At 38.0% G+C, this 24,125-nt stretch overlaps 1 protein-coding gene across 1 annotated transcript in view; it reads right to left on the reverse strand.

Annotated features, from left to right (window-relative positions):
* Nucleotides 1-2,024: 2,024 nt before the first annotated feature.
* Nucleotides 2,025-24,125, reverse strand: part of GOLPH3 (golgi phosphoprotein 3) — a 36,235-nt gene continuing 14,134 nt past the window's right edge. Inside the window, exons 2-4 of the mRNA XM_042804621.1 lie at nt 14,160-14,291; nt 9,273-9,387; nt 2,025-6,021 (exon numbers count right to left, since the gene is read on the reverse strand). Coding sequence (XP_042660555.1) covers nt 5,597-6,021; nt 9,273-9,387; nt 14,160-14,291 — 672 coding nt within the window. The 3' untranslated portion in view covers nt 2,025-5,596. The remainder of the gene's footprint in view (nt 6,022-9,272; nt 9,388-14,159; nt 14,292-24,125) is intronic.

A 24,125-nucleotide genomic window follows, 5' to 3' on the forward strand; every position in this document is an offset into this window, starting at 1 on the left:
AGGCACCAGTCTGACTTCTCTGTCAACAGCTCTGCTTACTGGCACAGCTGAGGTGCCTTACTGCGAGACTGCTGCTTCAAGAAACAATCTGGTTTTGCTAAATTCCTTCTGCGAGTCCTCTAAACACAAGGTCCGAGATTTTTAATGGTGTAGGCATTGTTCTGTTTAGTGTTGCAAAACTTATATAAGACCTACCCAAATTTTATTTTCAGAAGTGACTGAGGTCCTCAGGAGCTTAAGGAGTTGGAGCAGGATTTTAAAAGCTGGTTGAGACATGATATGGTTTCATCTGAATAGGCAGGAAACAAAGCAAGACCTAACAGATGCCGTGGCAGTGACAAAGAAAGCTTATGAACTGCCTATCATTTTCCTTTACAACCACCAGAGTCTTCTAACACCTATCTTCAAGATCAATCCCAGGGCAAATGGAGAAAAAAAGTCCAAGATTTGAATAAATGTACAAAAGGAAAGGGCAACAGATGATAAATCATGAAGAACTAGTGCATTAGATGGTGTCAAATCCTTTCTGAGTAAATATTTTAGTCTGTTTTGCCAGGGAAACAGCTTATGTTATCACATTGTAAGTGTATCTGTGCCTCCTTCTTCTCTCACTTATTCATTTTAATCTAATTAAATAGAAGAAACCTTCCAAATAATTTAATAAAAATAGCCAAATAGAGAATACACTTTTTTGTGCTGCAATACAAACCCAACTCTTTTTAACAAGCAGAGGCCAAAAGGGAGAATTACACTTGTATATAATGCTCTCACTGTAGGAAAAGCTTGAGTAAGAGATAGAAAGTCCCTAGAACTCTGGCTTGGGAACAAGATCTACTTCGGGAACTGGCAAAATCAATCCTCAGCTGAAAGTCCTCCCTGATGCATGGACAACAGCTTGCTTTTGAAGGAGGCAAAAAGCAGTTTCAAGGTAAATTAGCATCAGGTCTTGTTCACCTTAACAAACCACATGCTATAAACCGTAGCAGGCAGCCAGCTGCTTCAGTTCACCCAGGCAGCTAGTAGCAACAAGCATATTTCTTGAGAAGGGGAGGTTCCTTGAGACATCAGCAGGGAATCAAAGCAGAGGGGAGTGACTCTGAGGACAGGGTAATGGAGAGTCAAGCTTGAGCTGACAGTAAAACTGAGAGCAAAAAAGGGTAGTAATAAAAAGGCAAGAGTGGAAACATCTAAAGTTGGAAATCAGTACAACTCATTCACAAGCACAAAAACGGAAGTCAACAAGTAACAGGAAAGAAGAAACAGAGAAGACCAGGGGGCAAAAGCACAAGACAACAAAGCCAAATCTGCAAATTGTCTGGAGGTACATAAAGGTGTGTGTGGGAGCAAAGCCAAAGGCTACTATTCGTCACTATTTCTTTCCCTATTCTTTGCTGCTTAGGAACTCACTTTTCTTCTCAGTTTCTACAGAAGCTTTCTCCTCCTGAATCAGAAGGCATTTCTTACCATCAGCTTTTCACAGGCTTCGTGCTGCTGCTTTGGAGGAAGGAGAAAACAGGACCCAATGGGAGGAAACTCCAGATCTTATCCAGAGATTAGCACAGGGAGCAGCTCTGACCATGCTTCTTCCCCATCTAAATATCCTCCCCTCCTACCCAAGGCCACCTTCTACACACACCTGAAATCACACTTTATATTTGACAATTACAAAGCACTTCACAGAATCTTATTTCCCTAAGTAATTAAACTGTTGCTACATTAAGCATTACCATAGAGTAGATTAGTTGCTTTTTCAAGAAATTTGTAATTTTCTGAAGCTGGAAATCCCCTTCCATACAGCAAGATAGATGGACAGTAGGGGAAACTAGAACATAACAAGCTTTGACTACCTGAAGCCCAGTTCAGGTAGAATTGAGGCTTTGATGGAAATCTTGAAGTTCTGTTTTCCAAAATAATGAAGACCAGACCCTCAGGAAAAACTGGAAATTACTTAGCAAATAAAAAAAAAAAAAAAATTTCCTTTAGGTAGTGCATGCATGTGATAGAGAGTAACCATTTGCAGCTGGTAGCTTGAAAGGGTGGCTTTATTTTGTTTCAGTACAGATTCAGTCCAGTTCACAGAGAACACATTAGTCAATAGGCATCTTCACTTTGTAGGAGAAATGGGCATGAACACATGAGCACTCAAGTCACCAGCCTTTTATAGCCAATTTATGCAACTTTTGCCTCAAAAGCATCAAGTATGGCACACAGGTTTCACTAGCATCCCATATAGGAGTACTGTAACATCATCTCTAGAAACACAGGAGAGGAGGATGTAAATCCCAAGAACTGTAAAACTATATATACACACACACACACACACACACACACACTCACTCTGCTTGGGAATGTAACTTTCAAAATCCTGGTTTTGACGTGAACTTGAACATTTGTTTTAAAAGAATATGCTCTTCCTTGAGGCACACATTCAAGTTCAAGCTATGGAGAGCAGTCTTCATTTTAAGCAGCCATTAAGAGCTGAGGACTTGGAGCAGCCAAAACTGTCTTAAAACCACATCTCCAGGTCTCTGTGAGCTGCAGTAACAGCTAATAGGAAGAAGGGTACATGAATCTCAGTAGAACAAGGCAGTCTCCCATGTTTAACCATTGTATTAGAACCTGAAATAGCAATGAAGGCAAGGATGTTAGCTAAATCAGTTCCTGTTAACCTACCAAACTTACCTTCCTTGTTGGACATAAGGCCTGGTAGGACTCATGAGGCTTTGGGTTTTTTAAAGCACAACATAGGACTCAAGACTCTAAAAGCTCACTTATTAACCCTACACATCCAAGTTACACCAGGTGGTCTAGCAAGACACTGTCGCTCTTCACAAAACCTCCATTACTTACATCAAAATTGATACACCCAGTACAGACTCTTCCTATTCGAGACAGAGGTTCTAACTTCAAGCAAAATAAAGCCAATAATCTCCTACAGTATTTATCTTCTATGTGGAAAAAAAAAAAATAAAACAAACCAAAAACAACCAACCAAACAACAACATAAAAACCCCACAACACAACAAAACAAACAAAACAAAACAACCAAACAAAACAAATTCTCTTTCTGGGCGGGATTAAAGGCTGACTTCTTTTAAAGCATGTTGGCTGCAAGTGTGACAAAACCCCAGTATCCTCCACAGAAAACAGAGAATGAGAGGACAGAAAAGGGACAATGAAAGGTACTTTCAGCCTGAAGCATGTTTCAAGTAGTTTAGGTTTTCAAAGTAATTTTAAAAGTTTTGTGCACTCAACTTGCTTCTGAATACCCCACTATTTTTCTGACCTTTCCACCTAATTACTTTTCTCTCCTCTCAAAAAGCAACAGAAAATGAGAAAACAGATCACAGAATGAAAGCAGTGAGTTAGCACATACTGTCAAGTACAGAAAGTATTCTATAAGCCACCAAATTTAAGAGCAAAATGGCAACTTTCATTTTTCTTCCACTTAGAGTCATCACATTTTGAAATGTTTAAAAAAAAATGTCCACAGTTCATGCCCAAGCTCCTCAAAGTTTTAAACACAGCATCTTACAACTGAGAGAACAGTTTGTCTTTCTATTTGTAAACCAGAGTTTGAAATATCTTACAATATACTTTTAATATAATTTTTCCAAAGAAACAGCATTTAGGAACTGAAAGAACAGTGTGCCATTAAATGTTAAGGACCATATTTTTATAAACCTTTATTAAAAAAAGGTTATATAGGTATGATGAATTTAAGTTGTATTTTAAAGTCAACTACTTAAGCATCCTAATGATTGAAAATGAAGTGCAAAAATTGAAAGTCCATTCACAGATGAGGCTGCAGAGTTGTGCTCAACATAGAAGAGGTCTACCCATGGCAGGCACAGCTGCACACTCACAAGCTAACTCAGCCTGTCTCAGCTATGAATCCTGCAGATCTGAGCAACACCGCTGATTAGGTGAGTTTGATCTACTTAATATAAACCCTCCCTTTCTAATAAGAAGGATATTAACTAAAGCTTTCAGTTAAGCAATAAACTTTTCTAATTAGCAACAAAAAATAAAAATGACATGCTTGCTCTGTTTCAGGCACTTTCAAGATCATAGTTTATTTACTGTAGGTAAAAAGCTAGTATACAGGTTAAGGGATCCCTTGAATTTCAACTCTACAGGTATACACCATCTATTATTCTTGCTCTGAATATTAACCAAAAAAGTTTTTAAACACCTGTAAGCCCCACTATAAATCTGCATTTTTATGAGGAAAAAAATAAAATCAATGCTTAATTTTTTTAATACATAATATTTACACTGTGAAACCAATGGAAGATAACAAGCAGTGGCAAAGAGGCAATAAATTTTTTAAAGCCAGAGTTTTATATTTTTTTTACAATAGTGTGCTAATCAGCATAGTTGTATATAAAAAATAAAAATATAGCAGAGCGTCCCATTACAGCAATCTTAATCATCTGCACCGCAGTCATTACTTGCTAACTGTTTACATGCAACACCTGCTACAACTTTTTGTTTTTAAAGTGTAAAATCCATCATGAGGTTTAAGAGACAAACATTAATTTGTGTACAAAATTAAAAACTGCACTCCAGAATTGTACTTGACAAGAGCCTCTTCCATACAGGAGGCAGGGAAAGAAGGTACAAACAATGATACAAAAGTGGTCTCTTTCCATATACTAATTATCAAAGGCAATGCATAGACTGAGAATACCCAGATGGCAAACTCTGTAGACACTGGAAACAAACAGCTTTCAAATACATGCTCTTTACATGAGGCCTTTTCTTCCATCGAATGGCAATGACTGACAGCAAATAAGGGGCATCAGGTGTACAACTAAGTAGTTCTTGCAAAATACTAAGAAGGGGCAGTTGTTAATATACAATTTGAACTATATATACATTATAATGGAATGTATCCCATCCCAAAACTGGTTTATGAAACAACTGGACCTTTCTATACTAGCCTTGTGACTCAGCTATTGTTCTAATGAAAATATAAGTACACAAGAGACTTGCATGAGAAGTAAAATTTATGGGGCATTTTACAGGAACTATTGACAAAGCTGCTTAATGGAATTTCTGCTTTTAAAGTAACTTTGTTAGATATAATTGAAACAACATCTGTGTATAAAATGTCCTGACAGACACTTCAACATGGAGCTTTGGTGATTTAAAAAGGCCCTTTTTGATCTGTTATGAATTGTACTGCAGAAGTATTGATGCATGCACACATCTGTGTCAGCTGAGACTAGTGATCCAACTGCATGCACATTTCATCCTTGAGGTGCTTTCTATGTTAAACCACTTTAATAACAATAATATGAAAAATAGATTAAACAAAGTCTTTCAGGTAACTCAAACTGAATAGGAAATGGAATGCCAATATGGCAGTAAAACCTTTTTCTGTTGTTGTTAAACAGGAAAGTCTCTTGTACCAGCAGAAACCTGTATACATTTACACAGAGAAGGAGGGAATACACCACTTATAATTCCCATTAAACAAGAGCCGATTCATCATGTGAGAAGGTACAAATTACAGAAAACATGAATAGTCAATAGAAGAGAAACAACTGGTTTACATGAAAGAAGAGAGAACACTTCAGTCTGAATGCAGCTATTTTGTGAACGCTGCTACAACAGCCCAAAGAACCTCATTCGTGTTGGCTTTCATACATTCAACCTCAGGGTCTAAATCCAGAAGCTGCCGCACTCTTTTTGTGGCTAAATCATACTGCTCATCCAAAAGGGGGGCGAAAGCGTTCTCCAAAACATCTGAAGCATGGGCTAAATAAACGAGTGCCAGCAAGCGCTTGTCCATGCGGTGAGGGTCATTCACCCATTTATCAAGAACTGCTTCTTGAACCTTCCTGATGAGGCGCTGCTTAATATTGTTGTTGGTGAGAGGGTGCGTAGTCATGTCAAAAAGAAGGAAGTTCTGTTTCTCCGTTGTCAGTACACCTTTTTCCACTAGATTTTTAGCTAATCTTTCACGGACATTCCGTAGTTGGTAGTGCAACTTCAGTGGGTTCCATGTTTCACCTAAAAAAGAAAGCAAAAAGTCCAACAGTCAGGCAAAGTTTAAACTGTACTATTACAGCGGATTTCTCTTCCTCCCCTGTGGTGCAGAATGAGCTGTCAAATTCACATAGCTGACTATTACACTAAGATACTGTGCTAGTGTCAGCATTCCTCTGATCTCTGACCTACCCAGATATAGGCGTAAACAGAGACCACGAGAGCCTCCCTGGAAGAACTTCAGTGTATATTTAAAGTTTGGATGAAATGCTAGCTAAGCCATGTCTTGATTAAGGATATGACAAATAAGCAGTTTTGTACTGAGCTAAAAAAAAAAAAAAATCAAAACCCAAAGTAGTCGTGAAGAAAGAGTTTACTTTTAATAATAAAAATAAGCATCTTGTGCATTTGTCTGTTTCGAGGCTTTTACCATTTCAGAGACTGTAAGAAGTATCATTGACTTTCTTTCTACCACAGAGACAAACTAATGCACACCTACCCTGTGCATTTCTCCATTTCTTCAGGTTTTCATTCTTTTCTGTCTTCCTGCCACCACCAGGTAGAACAGTGACCATGCACATGAGTGTGTGTGGGGGGTGTGTATACACATGAACACGTTAGGCAGGGGCTTTAATGTGTCTATAAAAATTATTTCTAATGCTTTTTGTTAAGTGAGGAAAATAGGGCCCTTCAGAGTGTGACTGTCTCTGCATAGAGGAAAGAATTTAAAAAGCACAAAATCAGCATGAACAGCTACTGTTAAAGCTAAAACTGTTAAGCTCTGAGAAATCTACTTTTGTTTAAGAGCTTATTTAACAAGCTGAAAGTATTAGGTCTAACCTACCTAAGTGTTTATCATAAGTATTAAAATCCCCCTTCCTGATATAAAACTCTGTGCATTTTAAGAGGTGAGAGAAGAAACAGCATTACCTATTTCTTACATAGATAGGAGTTTTCTGTAAATGATACAGAAATTCTCATATCAATTTGTTTATATATCAGAAAGCTTTTAAAAATTGGTTAACATACAATAAAATAATAACAACAACCAGCACCACCACCACAAATGACTTTAAGGCTTCTTCCACTGTGATGGAAGGTGACATACACCGTATCCAAGAACCAAGTTAATTAAACAAATGAGGTGACACCAACTGCATTGTGAAAGGCAGAGAACCCACCCAACCCTGAACTACGCAAGTCCCTACAGGAAAGCAATTCCCCAGCTTGACCATGAATGAAACTATCACACACACTCAAAGTAGTTTCCTTACAGCGTTTTACAGGGCAAAGACTATTTTCTAATTTTTCAACATTTGTTAGGTGAATATGGCTATGTGGTAATAAAAATCAGTACTGTGGTGACACCTTGTGACCAATCTCCTCAATTACACAGACACTTGCCCAAACAGACGGATACAGGAAGACCTGACATTTTGATCCAAACTTCTGTATTTCTTATACTTGCTTCCCTTAGAGGCTGTCTTATAAACAACATAAGCCTGGCAAACATCACCTTACACATCCATATAATATTTCCATGATGGCTTTGAACTCATATATACTGTAACTTCAAGCAGCATTCTTCACATTGCTGATAATTATGCATAGAGTAGCTATTTTCCAGGATTAGGCCCTAGAGCAAAATTCTGGAAGAGTTTATCAGAAAACACCCCAAACAAAACACCAAAATATTTTTATTCAAAGGGCAGTCCTCTAAACCATTGGAAACACAAAGAACCCTAATGCCATCCACAAACTAGTAATTAACAACCACATGAAAGTGAAAATGATTGGTCCAAGTCTCAGCCACAGCACTGATGATAATAACTATCTTTCCAGAGCCAAAGCTCAGCAGGGTCAGAAAAACCTTCGCTTAGCTCAGAGAAAATCCACAACATTGTTCATTCATTAGATGACCTTTTTTCAATCCATACTAACTTGATGTGCTCCGCATTGGGAGAAAAGGTGAAATGTCAGCAGAAATTATGTATTTGGGACACGAAAAATGAATTGTTTTTGTGGGCTGTAAAAGTGAAGGAGAGCTGAGCAAGAATTGAACTGCAAGTCTGTGCAGCAGCCATGCCCCCTACTGACTAGGGATGCTTTGTTCCCCTGTCTCCCTGCTCTGCCCCACAGTCACTGACCAAGAGGGGAGGGACTGCAAGGACAGGGGATGAACTGATGTGCAAGGAAGGCTGTTTAAGGTGGTACAGGACAAATAACAAGAATATAATGAAAACCAGAAGGTGAGAAAGGTGTAGAAATATTGCTCATTTTTAGAACTCTTACTTACTGGTTGCTTCGAGTAACAGATTTAGACAGAAAACTTCAAGTCTTATTACCCCCTACTTCCCAGAGGCATGTTGTTAACAAAACAGTGGGGTTTTTTCCTGCACTGTTTGCACAACTGAAGTACAGCTCTGATCTACTTCAAGGAAGCTGCATTTTACATGTTTTGTAAAAACAGACAAACCCTGGTGATGAATTCTGGCTACAGAAAAAAAAGAACCAACCGACAAAACAATAAAAGCACTACATGTTATAAGATGGTCATTGATAATTTCAGTTTAATTTATGCATCCTGAGGATACAACTGTCAGCAGGGTATATGAAAAATGTTAACTGCAACTATAAAGATGAAATCTAATAGACATTTTCTTTTTTTTTGCAGCAATTTACCAGCTTTACAGGAAGAGCTGTGCGCAAAGTACTCATCTTGAAGACTTTGTTTTGAACAACAAGAAGTATCTAACATTTGAAAATATTTATTGCATTTCTCCAGTTAATGGAAAAATAGAACTCCTGACTCTTATTTTCATGATTAATGGCCAAATCATCCTCAATTTTTACATCTGAGTGGTGAGCTCATCTCCTTTCTTTATCAAAAGATATGAATACTGCATCCATACACTTATACTCTAAACTTCCACTAACCCTCACTTCCAATTACAGAAAAAGGCAGTTACATCTCTAGGGTTCAGTCCTGATTTATTTCACCATCAGTGGAAGGTGCCTCCTCCACATAGTTGAGATGTCTTCTGACACTTCCATATAGATCCTTTCTGTATCAAGTTAAGTCAAAAGCAACAGTTACTTATATTTGATTAAAGGCTAGAATCAACAAGAGACTACATTAGAGAACAGTCTAATTAACTTTTTTGCATACCTTCTCCCCCAAAATCTTACAGTATAATCTCTAGTGATGCTAGATAATTAGCTTTATTGGGGGGGAAAAAAAAAAAAAAAGCAAATATATTATGTCAAAGGCTTACCACTAAGCAGCTCAATCCAATTTTGTACTGTTTCAGGAGGCTGGGTCTCTTTTATGTGTTTCAGAGCTTCATCAAGCAGAACATCCCCTGTAGGAGCATCTGACTTGCAAATCACCTAGAATAGAATAAAACGCAGTAGTATTTTGACTGAATTCATATATCACAAACATCCACCAATAAGAACTGGAAAAGTCTACCTGTTTTCAAAACCAAATAAATTTTTTAAAAATAAGAAACCATACGGATTAAACTAGCCCAAATCAAATATGTTTGAATAAAAACAGTATAACAACAATAACATCTATCTTTCTTTATGAAAAGAAGAACTATTACTGTTTCAAAGCTATTTATGAAAATAACAACTAAATCTGGCAATTTAAATAGCTTAACAAGTTAGCACTTTATAAGCATCAGGTAGAAAAGATAATGGGCAACTGACAGCAAAACTAACACATCAACACAATTCCACATATACAAGAGAAGCAGCAAATGAAAGCTTTTATTTTTTGTGATGCTCCACAGCAGTCAGAAAGGTGTCCTGGGAAAGCTTTAAGTGTTCTATTGAAATACATCCCACATTTAGTTCTGTTCCATAGTTCTAGTAATCCTTACTACAAACAACAGAAGAGTACAACACATTTTCATAGGGTCTGTAGATGACACTGAAATGAGTTGCAATGGTAAGACAGTTTCAATACCAGCAAGATGATCCCAAAATGGAGATGTGTACAAAGTTCATAAGATTAAATGAAAAGAAAAATTGCTGGAGAGATCTCTGTGAATACCTAACAGGCCATAGCTGGTACACTATTTTCAATTTATATATTTATAAAGAACAGAAATTAGGATTTTTAACAAAAATCATCAAGAATGAACCAATCCACACTGCCAGGCTAAAAAGAACAAAGTTTGTTTAGATCTGAAAAGAAAACATGTAAGCTATTTTTACAAAGAGGGTATCAAACGGTAGTTTAGGGTGCCTACTTTGGGCAAAATAAGATACCAGATTATTGTAGAAATATGGAATATATGGGATGTATTGTGAAAAACTTCAACAGGCAAATTAAACACCCAGGGATCTGCTAATCTGCATTCTGTGAAGAATTTTAAAACTAAACATCTGCCAGGGAAGAAACAGAGAAACCTCATTATCTGTTACTGCATCAAGATTAAATGATCTCTTGAGATACAGTCCAGGTACCCATTTTGGGGAGGTAAAGATCACTCCAATCATAAACCTCAGATATTTGGTTTTAAGAATACAGCTACATATTATTCCAGAAAAACCCTATTTGAGACTAGACACACAACAATGCATAAATCTTTCTGATTTACAAGCTTGCACCACAGCATCACTCAAAACCTCTATTAAACACATAAAATGACGCTACATATCTTCCAAATTTATATCAAGATTCTGAATTTTTGAAAGTTTCTGTTCTTTAATTATACAGGGTCATACTTCAAGTTGGGTTTTTAAGCTGCTAGATTGCGGCTATTAATAACCATCTTTCAGATATTCCTCTAATAATTAGCCTAAAAAAACCCAACCAACTTATCTTTACTTCTCTTCAAAAATGATGTTCTAGCAGTATTTTAGTTTCTTTGAAGTGTCCCATATGATTAGTTTCACAGTAACCCTAGTTGCACTGTATCACTCCATCCTGCTGCAGTTCGTAACCTACCACTCATCATCTCATTTTAACAGGTAAAATGTGACCTGTTTTATCATTAAAAAAATAAACAAACAAAACAAACCTCAATGAAGCAATAAAAAATGCTTTTAAGTCTATGATATATGTAAGTGTTTTGGTGTTTTTTTAAGTTTAGAAAACAGCTTTCTTTGCTTATTTGGGGTCAAAATACTATTTTCTACAACTCCAAAGAAGTTTAAAAAGCTAGCATGAATAAGATGTACCACAACAGTACAGGCCTAAACTTACAGGCATTTAGAGGAAAGAGCATAAGGAGCATAGACTCCCACATTCAACTCAGGACTCCATGAGCTCTTGTGAAGCCACAATGCACAGCAATTTTATTCACAAGTTTACCATGCTCTGCTGCCAGGGAAACAGCACCATTTCTTCTCACTTCTTTGCTACACTGAATATTCACTGCACAGATTCTTCCAATTATCCTTCCCCTCAAACAAAGGTATTTTGGTTCATAGTTCTATGGTACTCCTCTTCCCATCCCATTCCCAGCATGTGGAGACAAGCAACAGCAGAAGCCCAGCCACCTCTCTTGTACCTTCATGGATCTGCTCTTTCTTGAAGGATTTAACGATGAATGCTTCTTGGCTAACTCTCTTCAGTCATAACAGCCCAAGAAGAGTGGGATATTGGATGGATTGGGGATCTTGTAAATTGAATAACCACAGAAGATTAAGCATCCACAAGGGAGAACCTTTTTTCTCTCTCTTTGACAAGAGGATCTAAAGTAGAGAAAGAAGCTAAGATCCTGGTTCTTCAGAGATTATGATCCTTAGTCTTATTGCAAAAAAATCTTTCTTTATTCCAATTTTTCAGTGATTTATCTAGTACTAGATTTGCCTTGTATCCAACTGCTGATGAAAGTTCAATTATAAAGAATATTTAATTTGCATTTTCCACAATTCAGCTTTGTAATCAAGCAATGCTGAAGATTAAACACATCTTGCATTGATTTTTATGTAAACTTCACTATTTAGTTTTAATATAAAAATTCATTCATGCACAAATCAGAGTTGTCAGCTACAAAATACTGAAGTTAATCCACCACAGATCTGTTGGGTTTTCTTTTGTTTTTAAGAATTCTAATGATTTGGTTTGCTCACTGAGGCTGTAAGGCTATTTTCTATCTTCAATAACCACTGGTCTTAGACGTTACTTTATTTCTATGTAAACCTCAACACTAATTTATTTGTTTCTAAAATTGATACCAATAGATAGAACTCCAAAATGATGGAATGATTAAATACTCTTAAGGCAAATTTAGGAGATTGTTGTGACAAAGTATGTCATACTGACTATCAAAGTTTCACTAACATCCATCAAGTCCTTGTCTGTCAGTTTCTCAGTCTCATTTGCCTCTTTGTGGCATTGAAGCATTTAAAAAAAAAAAAGCACTAAACATACAAAAAAACAGAAAACAAACCACCACAGAGGAGAGCATAATTTTGCTTGTATTCTTTACTGAAGATAAGCACAGGTTATTTTTCCACTTTACTAAATAAACCCCCATATTTAAAATTTCAGGTAGACAGAGCTGACAAGGTTTGCACAGAATGAAAATAACTGCTTCAAACATTCCTGAATGCCTAAGGAGCCAAAAGCTTTGGAGGAAAAAAAAAAATGTGCAAACTAATCAATACTGAATATACTTAAATGAAGCTAAAAGAAGTAGTAGCTGTTAGTCTGAACAGAGGTTTGATTCTTCAGAAGAGGAGGAAGCTGGGAGAAGGCTAGGGAATTTGTAAGCTTTCCTTCAAAAAATTTAGCAAAAGATAATATTGACATGGAAATGTGCCATAAAAGAGAATTTATCTGTTGTGGACAGACAATATTTGGCCGTGTTTTCAATTAGCTTATTTTACAAGTATCCTCTAATGCTGCTGAAGTAAAAAATTTTCAAACGGTGTGACTCTGCACATTTTATACAGAGGAAAAATCCAGGGCAAAAGTAATAAATCAAGTCCTCAAATATTCACCCTTCTTCAGTAAAGGTCCTTAAAAACTTGACCATCTTACAGAAGTCAGGGTCACATGCTTAAACTAGATACAGTTTTGGGTCCTCAGGGGCCCAACCAAAGTGCGAGGTTTGTCTCCTTCCCATGCACCTCAAGGACAGATTGCAACATGGTGCACACCAGAATTAAACCCCTGGCTTGCAGGATCCATCTGGCAGGCTGTCAGTTAGCCATTCCTCTCACACTCAGCAACACTGCAAAAGCCAGTTCCTTCAGCAGATTACAACTGGTGTTACTGGCTCTCAGCAGTAACTGCTGCCACCGCACCTTGGCCAGAGCCACTGCCAACTGTTTGTGCAAGGCTCCCAACAGCAGCAGGAACATGTCAAGAGAACAAACAGGAGCAGAGACCAAGTATAGAAGATTTTCCAAGGCACTTCCACTTGGCATTTAAATACTTTAGCTGTACATCAAACTTTGGCCACTACTCAGAATACCATCCTTGTGTGTCCTGGTTTCAGCTGGGATAGAGTTAATTTTCCTCCTAGTAGATGGTACAGTGCTGTGTTTTGGATTCAGTGTGAGAATAATGTTGGTAACACACTGATGGTTTAGTAGTTATTAAGTAGTGCTTATCCTAAGTTAAGGGTATTCCAGTTTTCCAAGCTCTGCCAGCAAGCAGGTGCACAAGAAGCTGGGGGGAGCACGGCCAGGACAGTTAACCTGAACTAGCCAGAGGGATATCCTGTATCACAGAATGTCATGCTCAGTATAGAAACTGGAGGGAGTTGGCCAGGAGCGGGGGGAACACTGCTCAGGCAGTGGTCAGTGGTGGTGAGCATTGTGCATCACTTGTCTTTTCTTGGGTTTTATTTCTCTCTCTTTTTATTATATTCATTTTCGTTGTTGTTGTTCTTGTTGTTGTTCTTGTTGTTATATTTAATTATTATTGTTATTATATTTTATTTTAGCTATTAAACTGTTCTTAACCCAGGAGTTTTACTTTTTTTTCAATTCTCCTTTCCATCCCACTTGGGGTAGGGGGTGTGGGGGGAGTAAGCGAGTGGCTGCATGGTGCTTAGCTGCTGGCTGGGGTTAAACCATGACACCATGTAAAGAAAAGAAAAAAGATTTTTTTCTCACAACCAGTTGTAATTAATAGCTACTGTATTGCCTGAAGCATGACACAAAAATAAATGTGATCATTTTCCTCCACTTACCTTTCTTGTTAATAGACTTTTGCGCCTCATTCCACAAGCCTCTAGCTGAAGACGCCCTCGCAATGCCAATTCGATTAACATACAGCCACGCAATCCTGAGGAGATGCAATCATTCCAGAACGATGTGTAACCCTGTGAAGAATGAAAGACAGTAAGGTATCTCCATCTCCACCTGAAAGCAAAGAGAAAAAGAGGCTTACTGCATTCTCTAAGCAGTTCTCCTGCCTTCATACACTTTTGAAGTAGCATCACTAGTCAACTACCATTCTTGTACTGAAAACACGAAAGAGAAACAAACTCATCCCCTATTAGTTTTGACATTCAGTCTCTGCTCTTTGAAGAACAGGAAAACCTCATGAAAGTGATACAAAATGAAACAGTGAGTTATTAAGAACTGTGAGATATAAAGTGTATTTTAGACATAGTGAAAATAAACTTACTACATTTTTAAGACACCAAGCTTTTGGCATTACTGACACCACACAGGTTTATCTGAGTTCCCTGAGAAATATTAACATGATTTCCATCCATAAACAATATGGCACTGATAAAGTAGTAACAACTTGAAAACGGATACTAAGTAAAATATGGAGTATACTGGAAACACAAATGTAGCAATCAGCACAATCGAAAAAACTATTTTTTTAGTAGGAATACAGTAAACCAAAAGAGAAAAGTTATCTAGTAAATATTTGGAACAGCTACTATTTTGTCACTTAAATACTTTGAAAACATGTACTTTTAAAGTTTGATGCATATTGTTCTTATACAGACCACAAAACTGCAAAACACATTTATTCTATGAACCATACCACATCTATCATGCTTTCTCATCTACATTTCTGCATTGATAGCTGTCTGCTTAAAGGGCAGAACAGAGCATTTGACCCAATACATTTGCTCAATATCTAGAAATACATGTATGGACTTTTGTACTTCACTGCTTGAAAATTATGTTCCAAAAAATCTTATAAAAAGGATCCTGTTTTACCTACAGAGTAGCCAACATAGATAATTAAATATTTAAAAATATGCAAGAACAAAACCAAACCAAAATAACTGAGAAATGTTTTATCTTTTGAGAAATGATTGCAGAAATACTTGGTGTGATCCAGAAAGATCTTCCAAAACTCCTCTAGTGATGTATCTCTGAAAACATCCACTTTGGGATACTTCAGAGAAAAGTGCTGCAAACAAGAAAAAAAAAAGAGAGCACTCCCTTTCATAAGATGTATCTTAACCAGTAACAAAGACTAGCTTAAATCAAGAGCAATTAAATTTTATCAGATTCACAGATAAAAGCTGACAATGCACACAGATACAGGACACGCATATCTGAAGTCCACTAAACTTACAAACCAGTTCCTAACTACTGTATGCCATTAAACAGAGATTTCCAGGAACATGATATTTGTTTCCATTTAGCACTGAGCTATTTTCAAGATCTGTATTGCATAGTTATACAGATGACCAATACTTTTGAAAACTCTACAAAAGCTCTGAATCTCTAGAAAGTAATTACTGAAATATGTCACATATTTAAAAGGCCATAAATACAAGGTTGGAAGACATTTGAGAAGTTATCTAATCAGTCTTCCTACTCACCAAGCATCAGCTCCTCTCATAGATCAGACATTCTGTAAATAAAGATTTCAGTTGTCACCAGACATCTCTTTGCCAAAAAAACATGCAAGATGGGGTGCAGTATTTGCTTGATAGAGGAAAACAAACAAACAAGCAAACAACAAACCAAAACAAGATGACTCCTACAGTCTACTATTTCCAATCTAGTCCCTTCACATAATAATATTTTTAATCTGACAACACATATGCAAACTAAAAATCTATTGCACAAACTTATAGCTGTGGTATGATAAACTTCTTTCTATTCACAAAAGTCTTATCAAACAATTAAAGTGCTAATTTTCCCCCCCCCTTGTTTAGTAATGAAAATGGAATTTGTTTTTAAAGTGACTGTTTTTCAATGAAGAGATGTTAACTACACCACTCCTGGCAGCAGTTACAGATGTAAACTCCTCTGCTTCAGTGCTGTTCAAAATATACAGCCACAGGCTGTGGGTTGCAGAGAAATACAGAATCACAGGATAATTCAGGTTGGAATGGACCATGGGAGCTTTCTAGTCCAACCATCTGCTGAAAGTAGGTTCAGCTACGAAGTCATGTCAAGTTGCTCAGGGTTCTATTTAGACAAGTCTTGAAAACCTCCAAGAACAGAGACTGCACAACTCTCCAACAGTTTTTAATCAAGTGATCCTGAAAGGCGGCTCAAAAAAAATATATTCTTCATAAAAGGAACTGCTTGCTCTAGTGGGTTAGACGGCATTAAAGTCATGATATTGTATACTGTGTCACCACCCTCTGCCCTCCGGGTTCTGAGTTTGCAAGTGATCCACTAGAGAAGAAACATCGTATTTCAATAAACGGAGATTATACTGCTATTAACAGAGTGAGGAAGGAGATATTTTAGAACAGTTGGTGTCATCCTGAACATTTTTCAAACCATTAAACTGATCCTTCCAGGTAGTTAAGGCAGATGGGTTTTGGCACTTACTGCAAAGACCTCAGACAACTGAAGGAACCCTCACAGGTCAGATTAGTACACAATAGTTTAACTTAATCATCCTTTAAATTAACTCAAACTTCTTGGTATAACTGAAAATGAGTGGAAGCAGACATTTATCTTTGATATTGCAAACAGCTTCCTGACACCTACTTTACATGGCATGCAGCAAAGAGAAACAATAATGCTCAGCACTATAGAGCTATTGCCTATCAAAGAGGCTACAGATGGACTACATCTGTGCACAGATGTACTACAGATGGCTACAGTGAAGAAAAGAGAAGTGAAAGGGGTAGAGAGAATGAAATAACATATGAAGAGGGAGCACAGAAATACAGAATAATGTACTATTTGGACAGGAAATGATTTTTTTTGTTTTCCACAGACAAGGACTAATAAGTGGTAAATTAAGCTAGCTCGCAGGTTGGAAAAGTCAAAGGCCAACTTCTTTTCTTTGTTTCTATTCAACTGTTTTTACTGGAAGGCCAAAGTTTTAAAAAAATTCCCTTAAAAAGTTAAATTAATTTGAGTTTGATAATGAAGTCTGACAGACAGCAATGGATCTATAAACCACACATGGCCTGGGAAGCTCCCACCCAGCTGAAGTCAGTGTACGCTGGAGGAGTTGTGATGCTGTGCACTCCCGTTCCCTGAGCATGACCTGGCCATTGATTGTTACAAGTTATGGAACAAGAGAAGGATTCTGTTTGCCCTTTTAACACTGCTCTCACTGTTATTCCAAACTCCTAACAGTCTCAAAATGCTTAGACTGAAGATCAAATACCACTATTTATAGGTGCAAGACATTCCACTATTTAATGCTTTTAAGCAGCACTAGTATACTCGCAAATACAACACCAAGTATTTTTACTCTATCCTTCTTCCTACAAGTCTTCTATAATTTTATAAACGTCATAACACTGTGAAATACTTATTTCATTAAAGTTGCTAAGAAGCAGGGGAAAAAGAAAAAAAAAAAAAAGTCTTACAAGGCAGAGAATTATTTTTATCTGACAGCAATCACGCTAGAATAGCACTTTAAGATATGAATATCTTGCATGACAAAATTTTAAATCTACATTGATTCAAAGATCAAAAGAATGTTTATAACTGTCATGTTTATATAAACAAAGCAAAAAAGCATTTTTTGTCAGAGCTGACCTAGAAATGTTCAGGTAAAAACTCATGTTGCTAGACAAGCATAAAGGGAAATTAGTTTATAACAGAAACTTGTTATGATATTAACTTTGAAATCTCAGACTTTCCACCCAGGTATGGTAAAGCACAGAGCTGAAACTAAGTTCTTCTTTCTGTCTAAAGAGTAAGTTATCTAAAATGCATGTTCATTAGGCCATTTCTCTCCCACCACCTCCTGCAGCATTTATTCACTTTCTCCTCTTCCCATGCCCCTTATTCTATTTCCAGCTTACATAGGTCTTCCTGGTCAGTTAGCTATTATCCACTTGAAACTCTCACTCATTAAACAGTCCACCTCCTAAGAAGGGCCCTGTGCCTTGCTGTCACCCAACCTACCTGTCTTCGCTTAAATCCAGTCAGCAGCCAAATACCCAGCAGCCACTCACTGCCCCCAGGGGATGAGGGAGGGAATTGGGAGGGGTAAAGGGAGATTCATAGGTTGAGATAAAAACAGTTTAATAATTGTAATAAAACAGTAACACTAATAGAAGGTACAAATGAGTAATGCACAGTTTGATTGCTCGCCATCTGCTCACTGACACCCAGCCTATTCCCGGCCAGTGATCCCAAAATACCAAAATCCTGCAGTCGCAATCCCAGAAGCAAGAGGGAACCCTCTCCTTCACAACCACCTCTCCTTTATATACTGAGCATGACGTTACAAGATATGGAATATTTCACTGGCCAGTTTGGGTCTGGTGCTCTGGCCATGCTCCCTCCCAGCTTCTCATGCACCTGCACACGGGCAGGACGTGGGGAGCTGAAGAGTCCTTGATCTCTCAGCAACAGCCGAAAACATCAGTGTGTTATCAGCATTCTTCTCATACCCAATTCCATACCTATTCCAGCCACTAAGAAGAAAAATTAACTATCCCAGCCAAAACCAGGACACTACTTTATCTTTCAGTCCCTGCTTTTATGTTGCCTCTTTACCTGCACTTCCCTGTCATCGAACTGGGACACCCCCTCTCCTACAGTGGCCCCCTTCCCCACCTAATCTTACAGTGACAGGTAATACATTAATTTACGACTTCAGGTTTACAAAGATTTGAATTTCTGTGACCCTCATGGATTTTCTTAGATCTCTGTTCACACAGATGATACAGACAAGACAGCAAAGTATTTACACTATATATGGTGAGCAGCCATCTTATTCTTGTCTCTGCTGCAAGAAAGGGACAAAGTCACATGATATATTAGCAGACGTACGAACAAGTAATCCTTACTGACACACTAGGTCTAGCTCTGCTGAGCAAAGAGCAAAGTACAAGCTCTTGCAGCTTCTTCCTACTTACTGTAGGAATACCCCAGCTCAGATCTGCATGCAGAAGTGTAAACATATACTAAGGCCCAGTTTCCTACAGATGCTGGTGTGCAGAGTGCAACAGAAGTCAGGGTTCATATGCATAGAGTGCAGAGAAGGAAGGATCAGGAAACCCTGAGTGGAAACATCCTACCAACATCCCTTAAAACTATAAATTACATTACTCCCCAACAATATTGTTTTCCAGTTTGCCTCCAAGATCCCTCTCAAACTTCACAAAGATATACTTAAAATGGAATAGGGTCCCAGGGCTTGCAAAAAAGTGTTTATAAGGATTGATGGAAATTATGAGAACTCCTGCATAGACAAAGAAATAATGTCATTCAGCAGTTCAAAAATTATCAACCCAGCTGTGAAAAAACTAATGGGAACATCTGTTTATGCTATAATAAAGCCATAGCTAGATGGACAAACTATACAGAGAAAAAACATGTACACACTAGATCTGACAATACCATAGCATTCTGAATTTGGTGCCTGTTCAAGTATTTTGTCGAAGCACTCAGTACTAATTATTACAGAATAAGAGCTGTTGCATAAGTATTAAAGTACAATTCTACAGAACATATTGATATCAAATTTTTAAGACATTCAAAATATACATTTCTGGATATTAAAAATCCATAAATTAGTTGTGAGGCTTTATAAGTCAAAGATTATTCGTAAAAATTTTTTTTTAAAAGAAGACAGATAAGACAACACTTTTTCCATCTCTGATCTGAAAATGTACTGCAGTAATGACCACTATAATTTGCTAAGTATGTAAAAAATCAGAATGAAAAGACTAATGTCACCAGACCTGCCTGAAGGTATCTGGCAAAGATCAGTGCCAAGTATGTTAGCAATTTCTACACAACCGCTGCTGCTCCAAGAACTTGCACAAAACTTGAAAAACATTTCACTTAAGCATAAAACAGCCAACCTTCGTGAAGTATTCAGTTATCTATTACACTGCTCTACTCAGCTTCCAGGTAATTGTCATGCTAGATCTATTTAAAACAAAGCCCTCCTCGAAACCCCAAATCACCACCACCACCACCACCAAAAACTAACAAAGACCCCACCCAAACAAACCTCAATATTCTGTTTCCCAAGTGCAAATTAAAGCCACCCACCAGTAACACTGCAAAAACTTCAATTAAATTGCAGATGCTATTCTACATTTATAGACATTACCTCAAATTATTGATGGAGAAGTAATCCTTGATGCATTAGAGAGTGGAGTTTAAAAAAAATAAATACTATAAATACTTACTTCATAAAATTGAGTACAAAAGACTTACATGAGACCAGGTAATCCTTTACTTAGAATGCTTTATGTGTAAGTTACTAAAAATCTCTTCCCATTACAGAAATACATATTCTCTCTCCAACTCTTCAGTTAACTCAGAACAGGAAAGCAGCAGTTCTATTATGCCTGGCACAGACCAGAAAAGATTGTGGAAGAGTGAAAAATCTGTGAAAATCTCTCGGATTCAAAAAAAAGGAAAATAAAAGAAGCATTTTCAGAGTTCAAGCCCTGAGACTTCAAGATGCACACACAGCAATAAAAAAAAATGATGCAACTTACTTGGTTAAGGCCACCTGTTTACAGAATGTTGTCCAGCACAACACAGACTGTAGCTGCTAATGCATTCCCCGATCTAACTCAGTCAGTCTCAGACTATTACAGATTACATTGCAGACCACAGAGCCATGACAAATGGAAATTGGCTTTATAGGTCTTTTTTAAAAGCATCATAAAGCCATGTAACAATCTGTGAAGATAAATGAGGGTTACAAGAGCTTGCTCATCAAAAAAGAAGGTATTTATTTTAGGAACAACAAGCCCCTCAGGCCCATCCTCAGATCCACACAGACTTGTATTCAGTATTAAAAGTCAGCATTAAGTCAAAGTTTTGGCCCTGACTCAGACTCACATTTATGAAGAAGCACAACAGCAGAGCTTCCCTGGGATAAGGCATGTAACACTGCCCAGTCTATACCTCTCTTACTAAAAGCCTTTTAATTTTACATTCAGATGTAATAGTACTCCTTAAACCCTCACCTACCACCCTCTACTTAAAACCAAAATGAAAGATCTATGGTAACCAAAATGAAATAAACAAAAAAATTAAAGGGGAACCTTCTGAAAGAGAAACACCACTAGAGCTACCCAAACCCCTGAATTCCTGTTCCCAAGAAATTCCAAATTCTTCTTTTATGAAAGACACACACAAAAAGACTTCAAAATTTAGTAAAGAATGCAATTTCTGAAACTTCATGAACAGACAGCAGAAATAAAATTGGTTTAATCCTTTCCAGACATGGTAGCCCCATCAGAAGGGGATATGGCCAACTTAGAAAGTAACAGGCAAGATAAACAATTACAGCTCCTGAGGAGTTTGGAAGTCCTAGCTTTAACGCAATACATCTGACAGTATATCAAGAAGACATGAAACCCCTAACTTCAGGGTTTCTCATCTGGGCGGCACAATCTAGGTTAAAGAAAGCTTTCACTTCAGCAAGCAATAAACTCTGAATTTACAGGTAGCCTGCTTTCCATTGGAGTACTTCAGAGGAAAAATTTCAACCAGCTCTGCTTTGATGCTCAAAGATAGAAAAATTAGACTTCCTGAACTCTGCTGGAGTTTGCCATTACTTTTATTACTTCTACGTGGGTGGCATTCAAACACTCTGTTGATGGCAGTAATATAAAAGTTGTGAGACATAAAACTACTGTTTTGTTTATACACAACCAAGTGTCTAGCTTTCCTGAACAAGGGTTTCTCCCTTACCATCTATTCTTTCCAATACGCAGCAGACTGATTTATGGTATGTTCTCAGAAATCTGTCGTGATTTGGGCCTGGTTGGCAACCAACCCCCGCAGGTGGTCACCCTCCCTTCCCCCTCCCCACCTGGGAATGGGGGAGGGGATTAGAGGGGTGAAGGGAGACTCGCAGGCTGAGGTAAGAACAGTTTAATAATGGCAATAAAACGAGAACAATGACGATGATAGGGGGAAAACAAAAAGAAATATATAAACAGGCAATGTACAGCGTAATTGCTCACCACCCGCCAACCAATCCCCAGCCCGTTCCCGGCCAGCGACCCCCAGATACCAAGATCCCACAGTCGCAATCCCAGAAGCGAGAGAGAGAGAGAGAGAGAGAGAGAGAGAGAGAGAGAGAGAGAGTGAGAGAGAGAGAGCCCCTTCCCGACCCCCCTCCTCTATACAGTGAGCATGACGTGCCATGATATGGAATATTTCACGGGCCAGTTTGGGTCAGGTGCTGTGGCCGTGCTCCCTCCCTGCTCCCTGTGCCCTGGCGCACGGGCAGGACATGGGGAGTCGGGGAGTCCTTGAAGTCTCGGCAGCAGCTGAAAACATCAGTGTGCTGTCAGCATTCTTCCCATACCAAACCCAAAGCTAAATCCTAAACACAGCACTCATCTAGTCCCTGAAAAGGAATATTAAGTCTATTTCAGCCCAAACCAGGACAAATCGCTGATGACAAACATACTGGAAAATACTCTCTGCTTGCTGGCGTCACGGGAAGTTACTGAGGGCAATTATCTCCAGGTCCACTTAGTCACCCTCACCAAATTTACAAGCCAGCACAATAAAAATACACTTTGGAGACCTGTAAAACATACCAGTTTCAGTTCTACTATTAAGATGGGAGTAAGAAAAAACAGTTGTCAACAGATGTATAGCTTGAGACAGATGAACTAAATTGAATATGGAGCTTGGAAGAAAAACTTCGCAAGTCAGTTTAGGTCATTTGTAGGATTGGGCAAAGCAAATGGAGCAGTCTGCTGGTATAAATTTTATGTGTGGGACTGATGTCCATGTTGCATAGCACAATTTGCAAAGAGCCTACTTCTAATATTTACACAGCATGTGTCACAAAAGGAGAATATAACTGCATGCTCACTTTGAGTAGTTATCTCAATACCAAGAGACTCGTTTTCTGTGTATGTAAGTTAAGTACCTCTGAGAAAAGATACCTCAAAGTGGCAGAGAGAAACACCAGGGGGAAAAAAAGCAGCAAAAGAAACTGAGGACAAAGTGACAGTGACATCCCAGTGTTTAATTACTTTTCCAGCACACGCATCTCTCAAACCACTACTTTCTGCACACCACTTCAATTATTTTTCCTCCAAGAGATTAATTTCAGTTTTACTGACCTTTCAAATCAATGCCGCAGCATCTTACTTTAATCTTGCACAAAACCATGTAACTGGAGAAGGTACATCCTCCCCCATGCATTCACCTTTAGCCATTTGAGGACTAAACCCAAGAATGCACTCCAAGGCCTGATCTGCTGCTAAAGTCAAAGTATTTACTTTTTCACCCCAAAGCACATTGCTGTTCTCTCCCTTGAGCCCACAGTAGAATTTGTGTAGCGAGACAGACAAGAAAGTGATTTGTCTGAAGGCTAATGGTCAGTCTCCACATCTGATTCACCAAGTAGGTGAACAAATTTCAGAGACAGCACAGGAAAAGGAAGGAACATGGTTGGGACAGACAGCAAAAGGCAAGAGCATCCACTTCAGTGACAACCCACACTTCAACGGACAAACTGCTTTCAAAACCTCAATAGTTTTCACAATTTGAATAGTTATGATCAGAACTATTCAGTTAGTATTTGGGATAAAGAGCTGAAAAAAAAGGAAAGAAAAAATCATATATTATTGGCCTACTTGTACCGGAGCCATTCATGAGCATAATCTGCTCAGAAAATATAAAATGCTTAAAGCTTAAGATATCGTGCACTATATTCATCACTACCTTCAGCTCCTCATTTTGGATCTCAGCAATGATTAATCCTGATCATCATGAATTTAAAGTTGTATTATTTAAATCTGACAGGACAGCAA

Source organism: Tyto alba, unplaced genomic scaffold, assembly GCF_018691265.1.
Source record: "Tyto alba isolate M040663 unplaced genomic scaffold, T.alba_DEE_v4.0 Super-Scaffold_42, whole genome shotgun sequence".
Classification (NCBI taxonomy): Eukaryota; Metazoa; Chordata; class Aves; order Strigiformes; family Tytonidae; genus Tyto; species Tyto alba.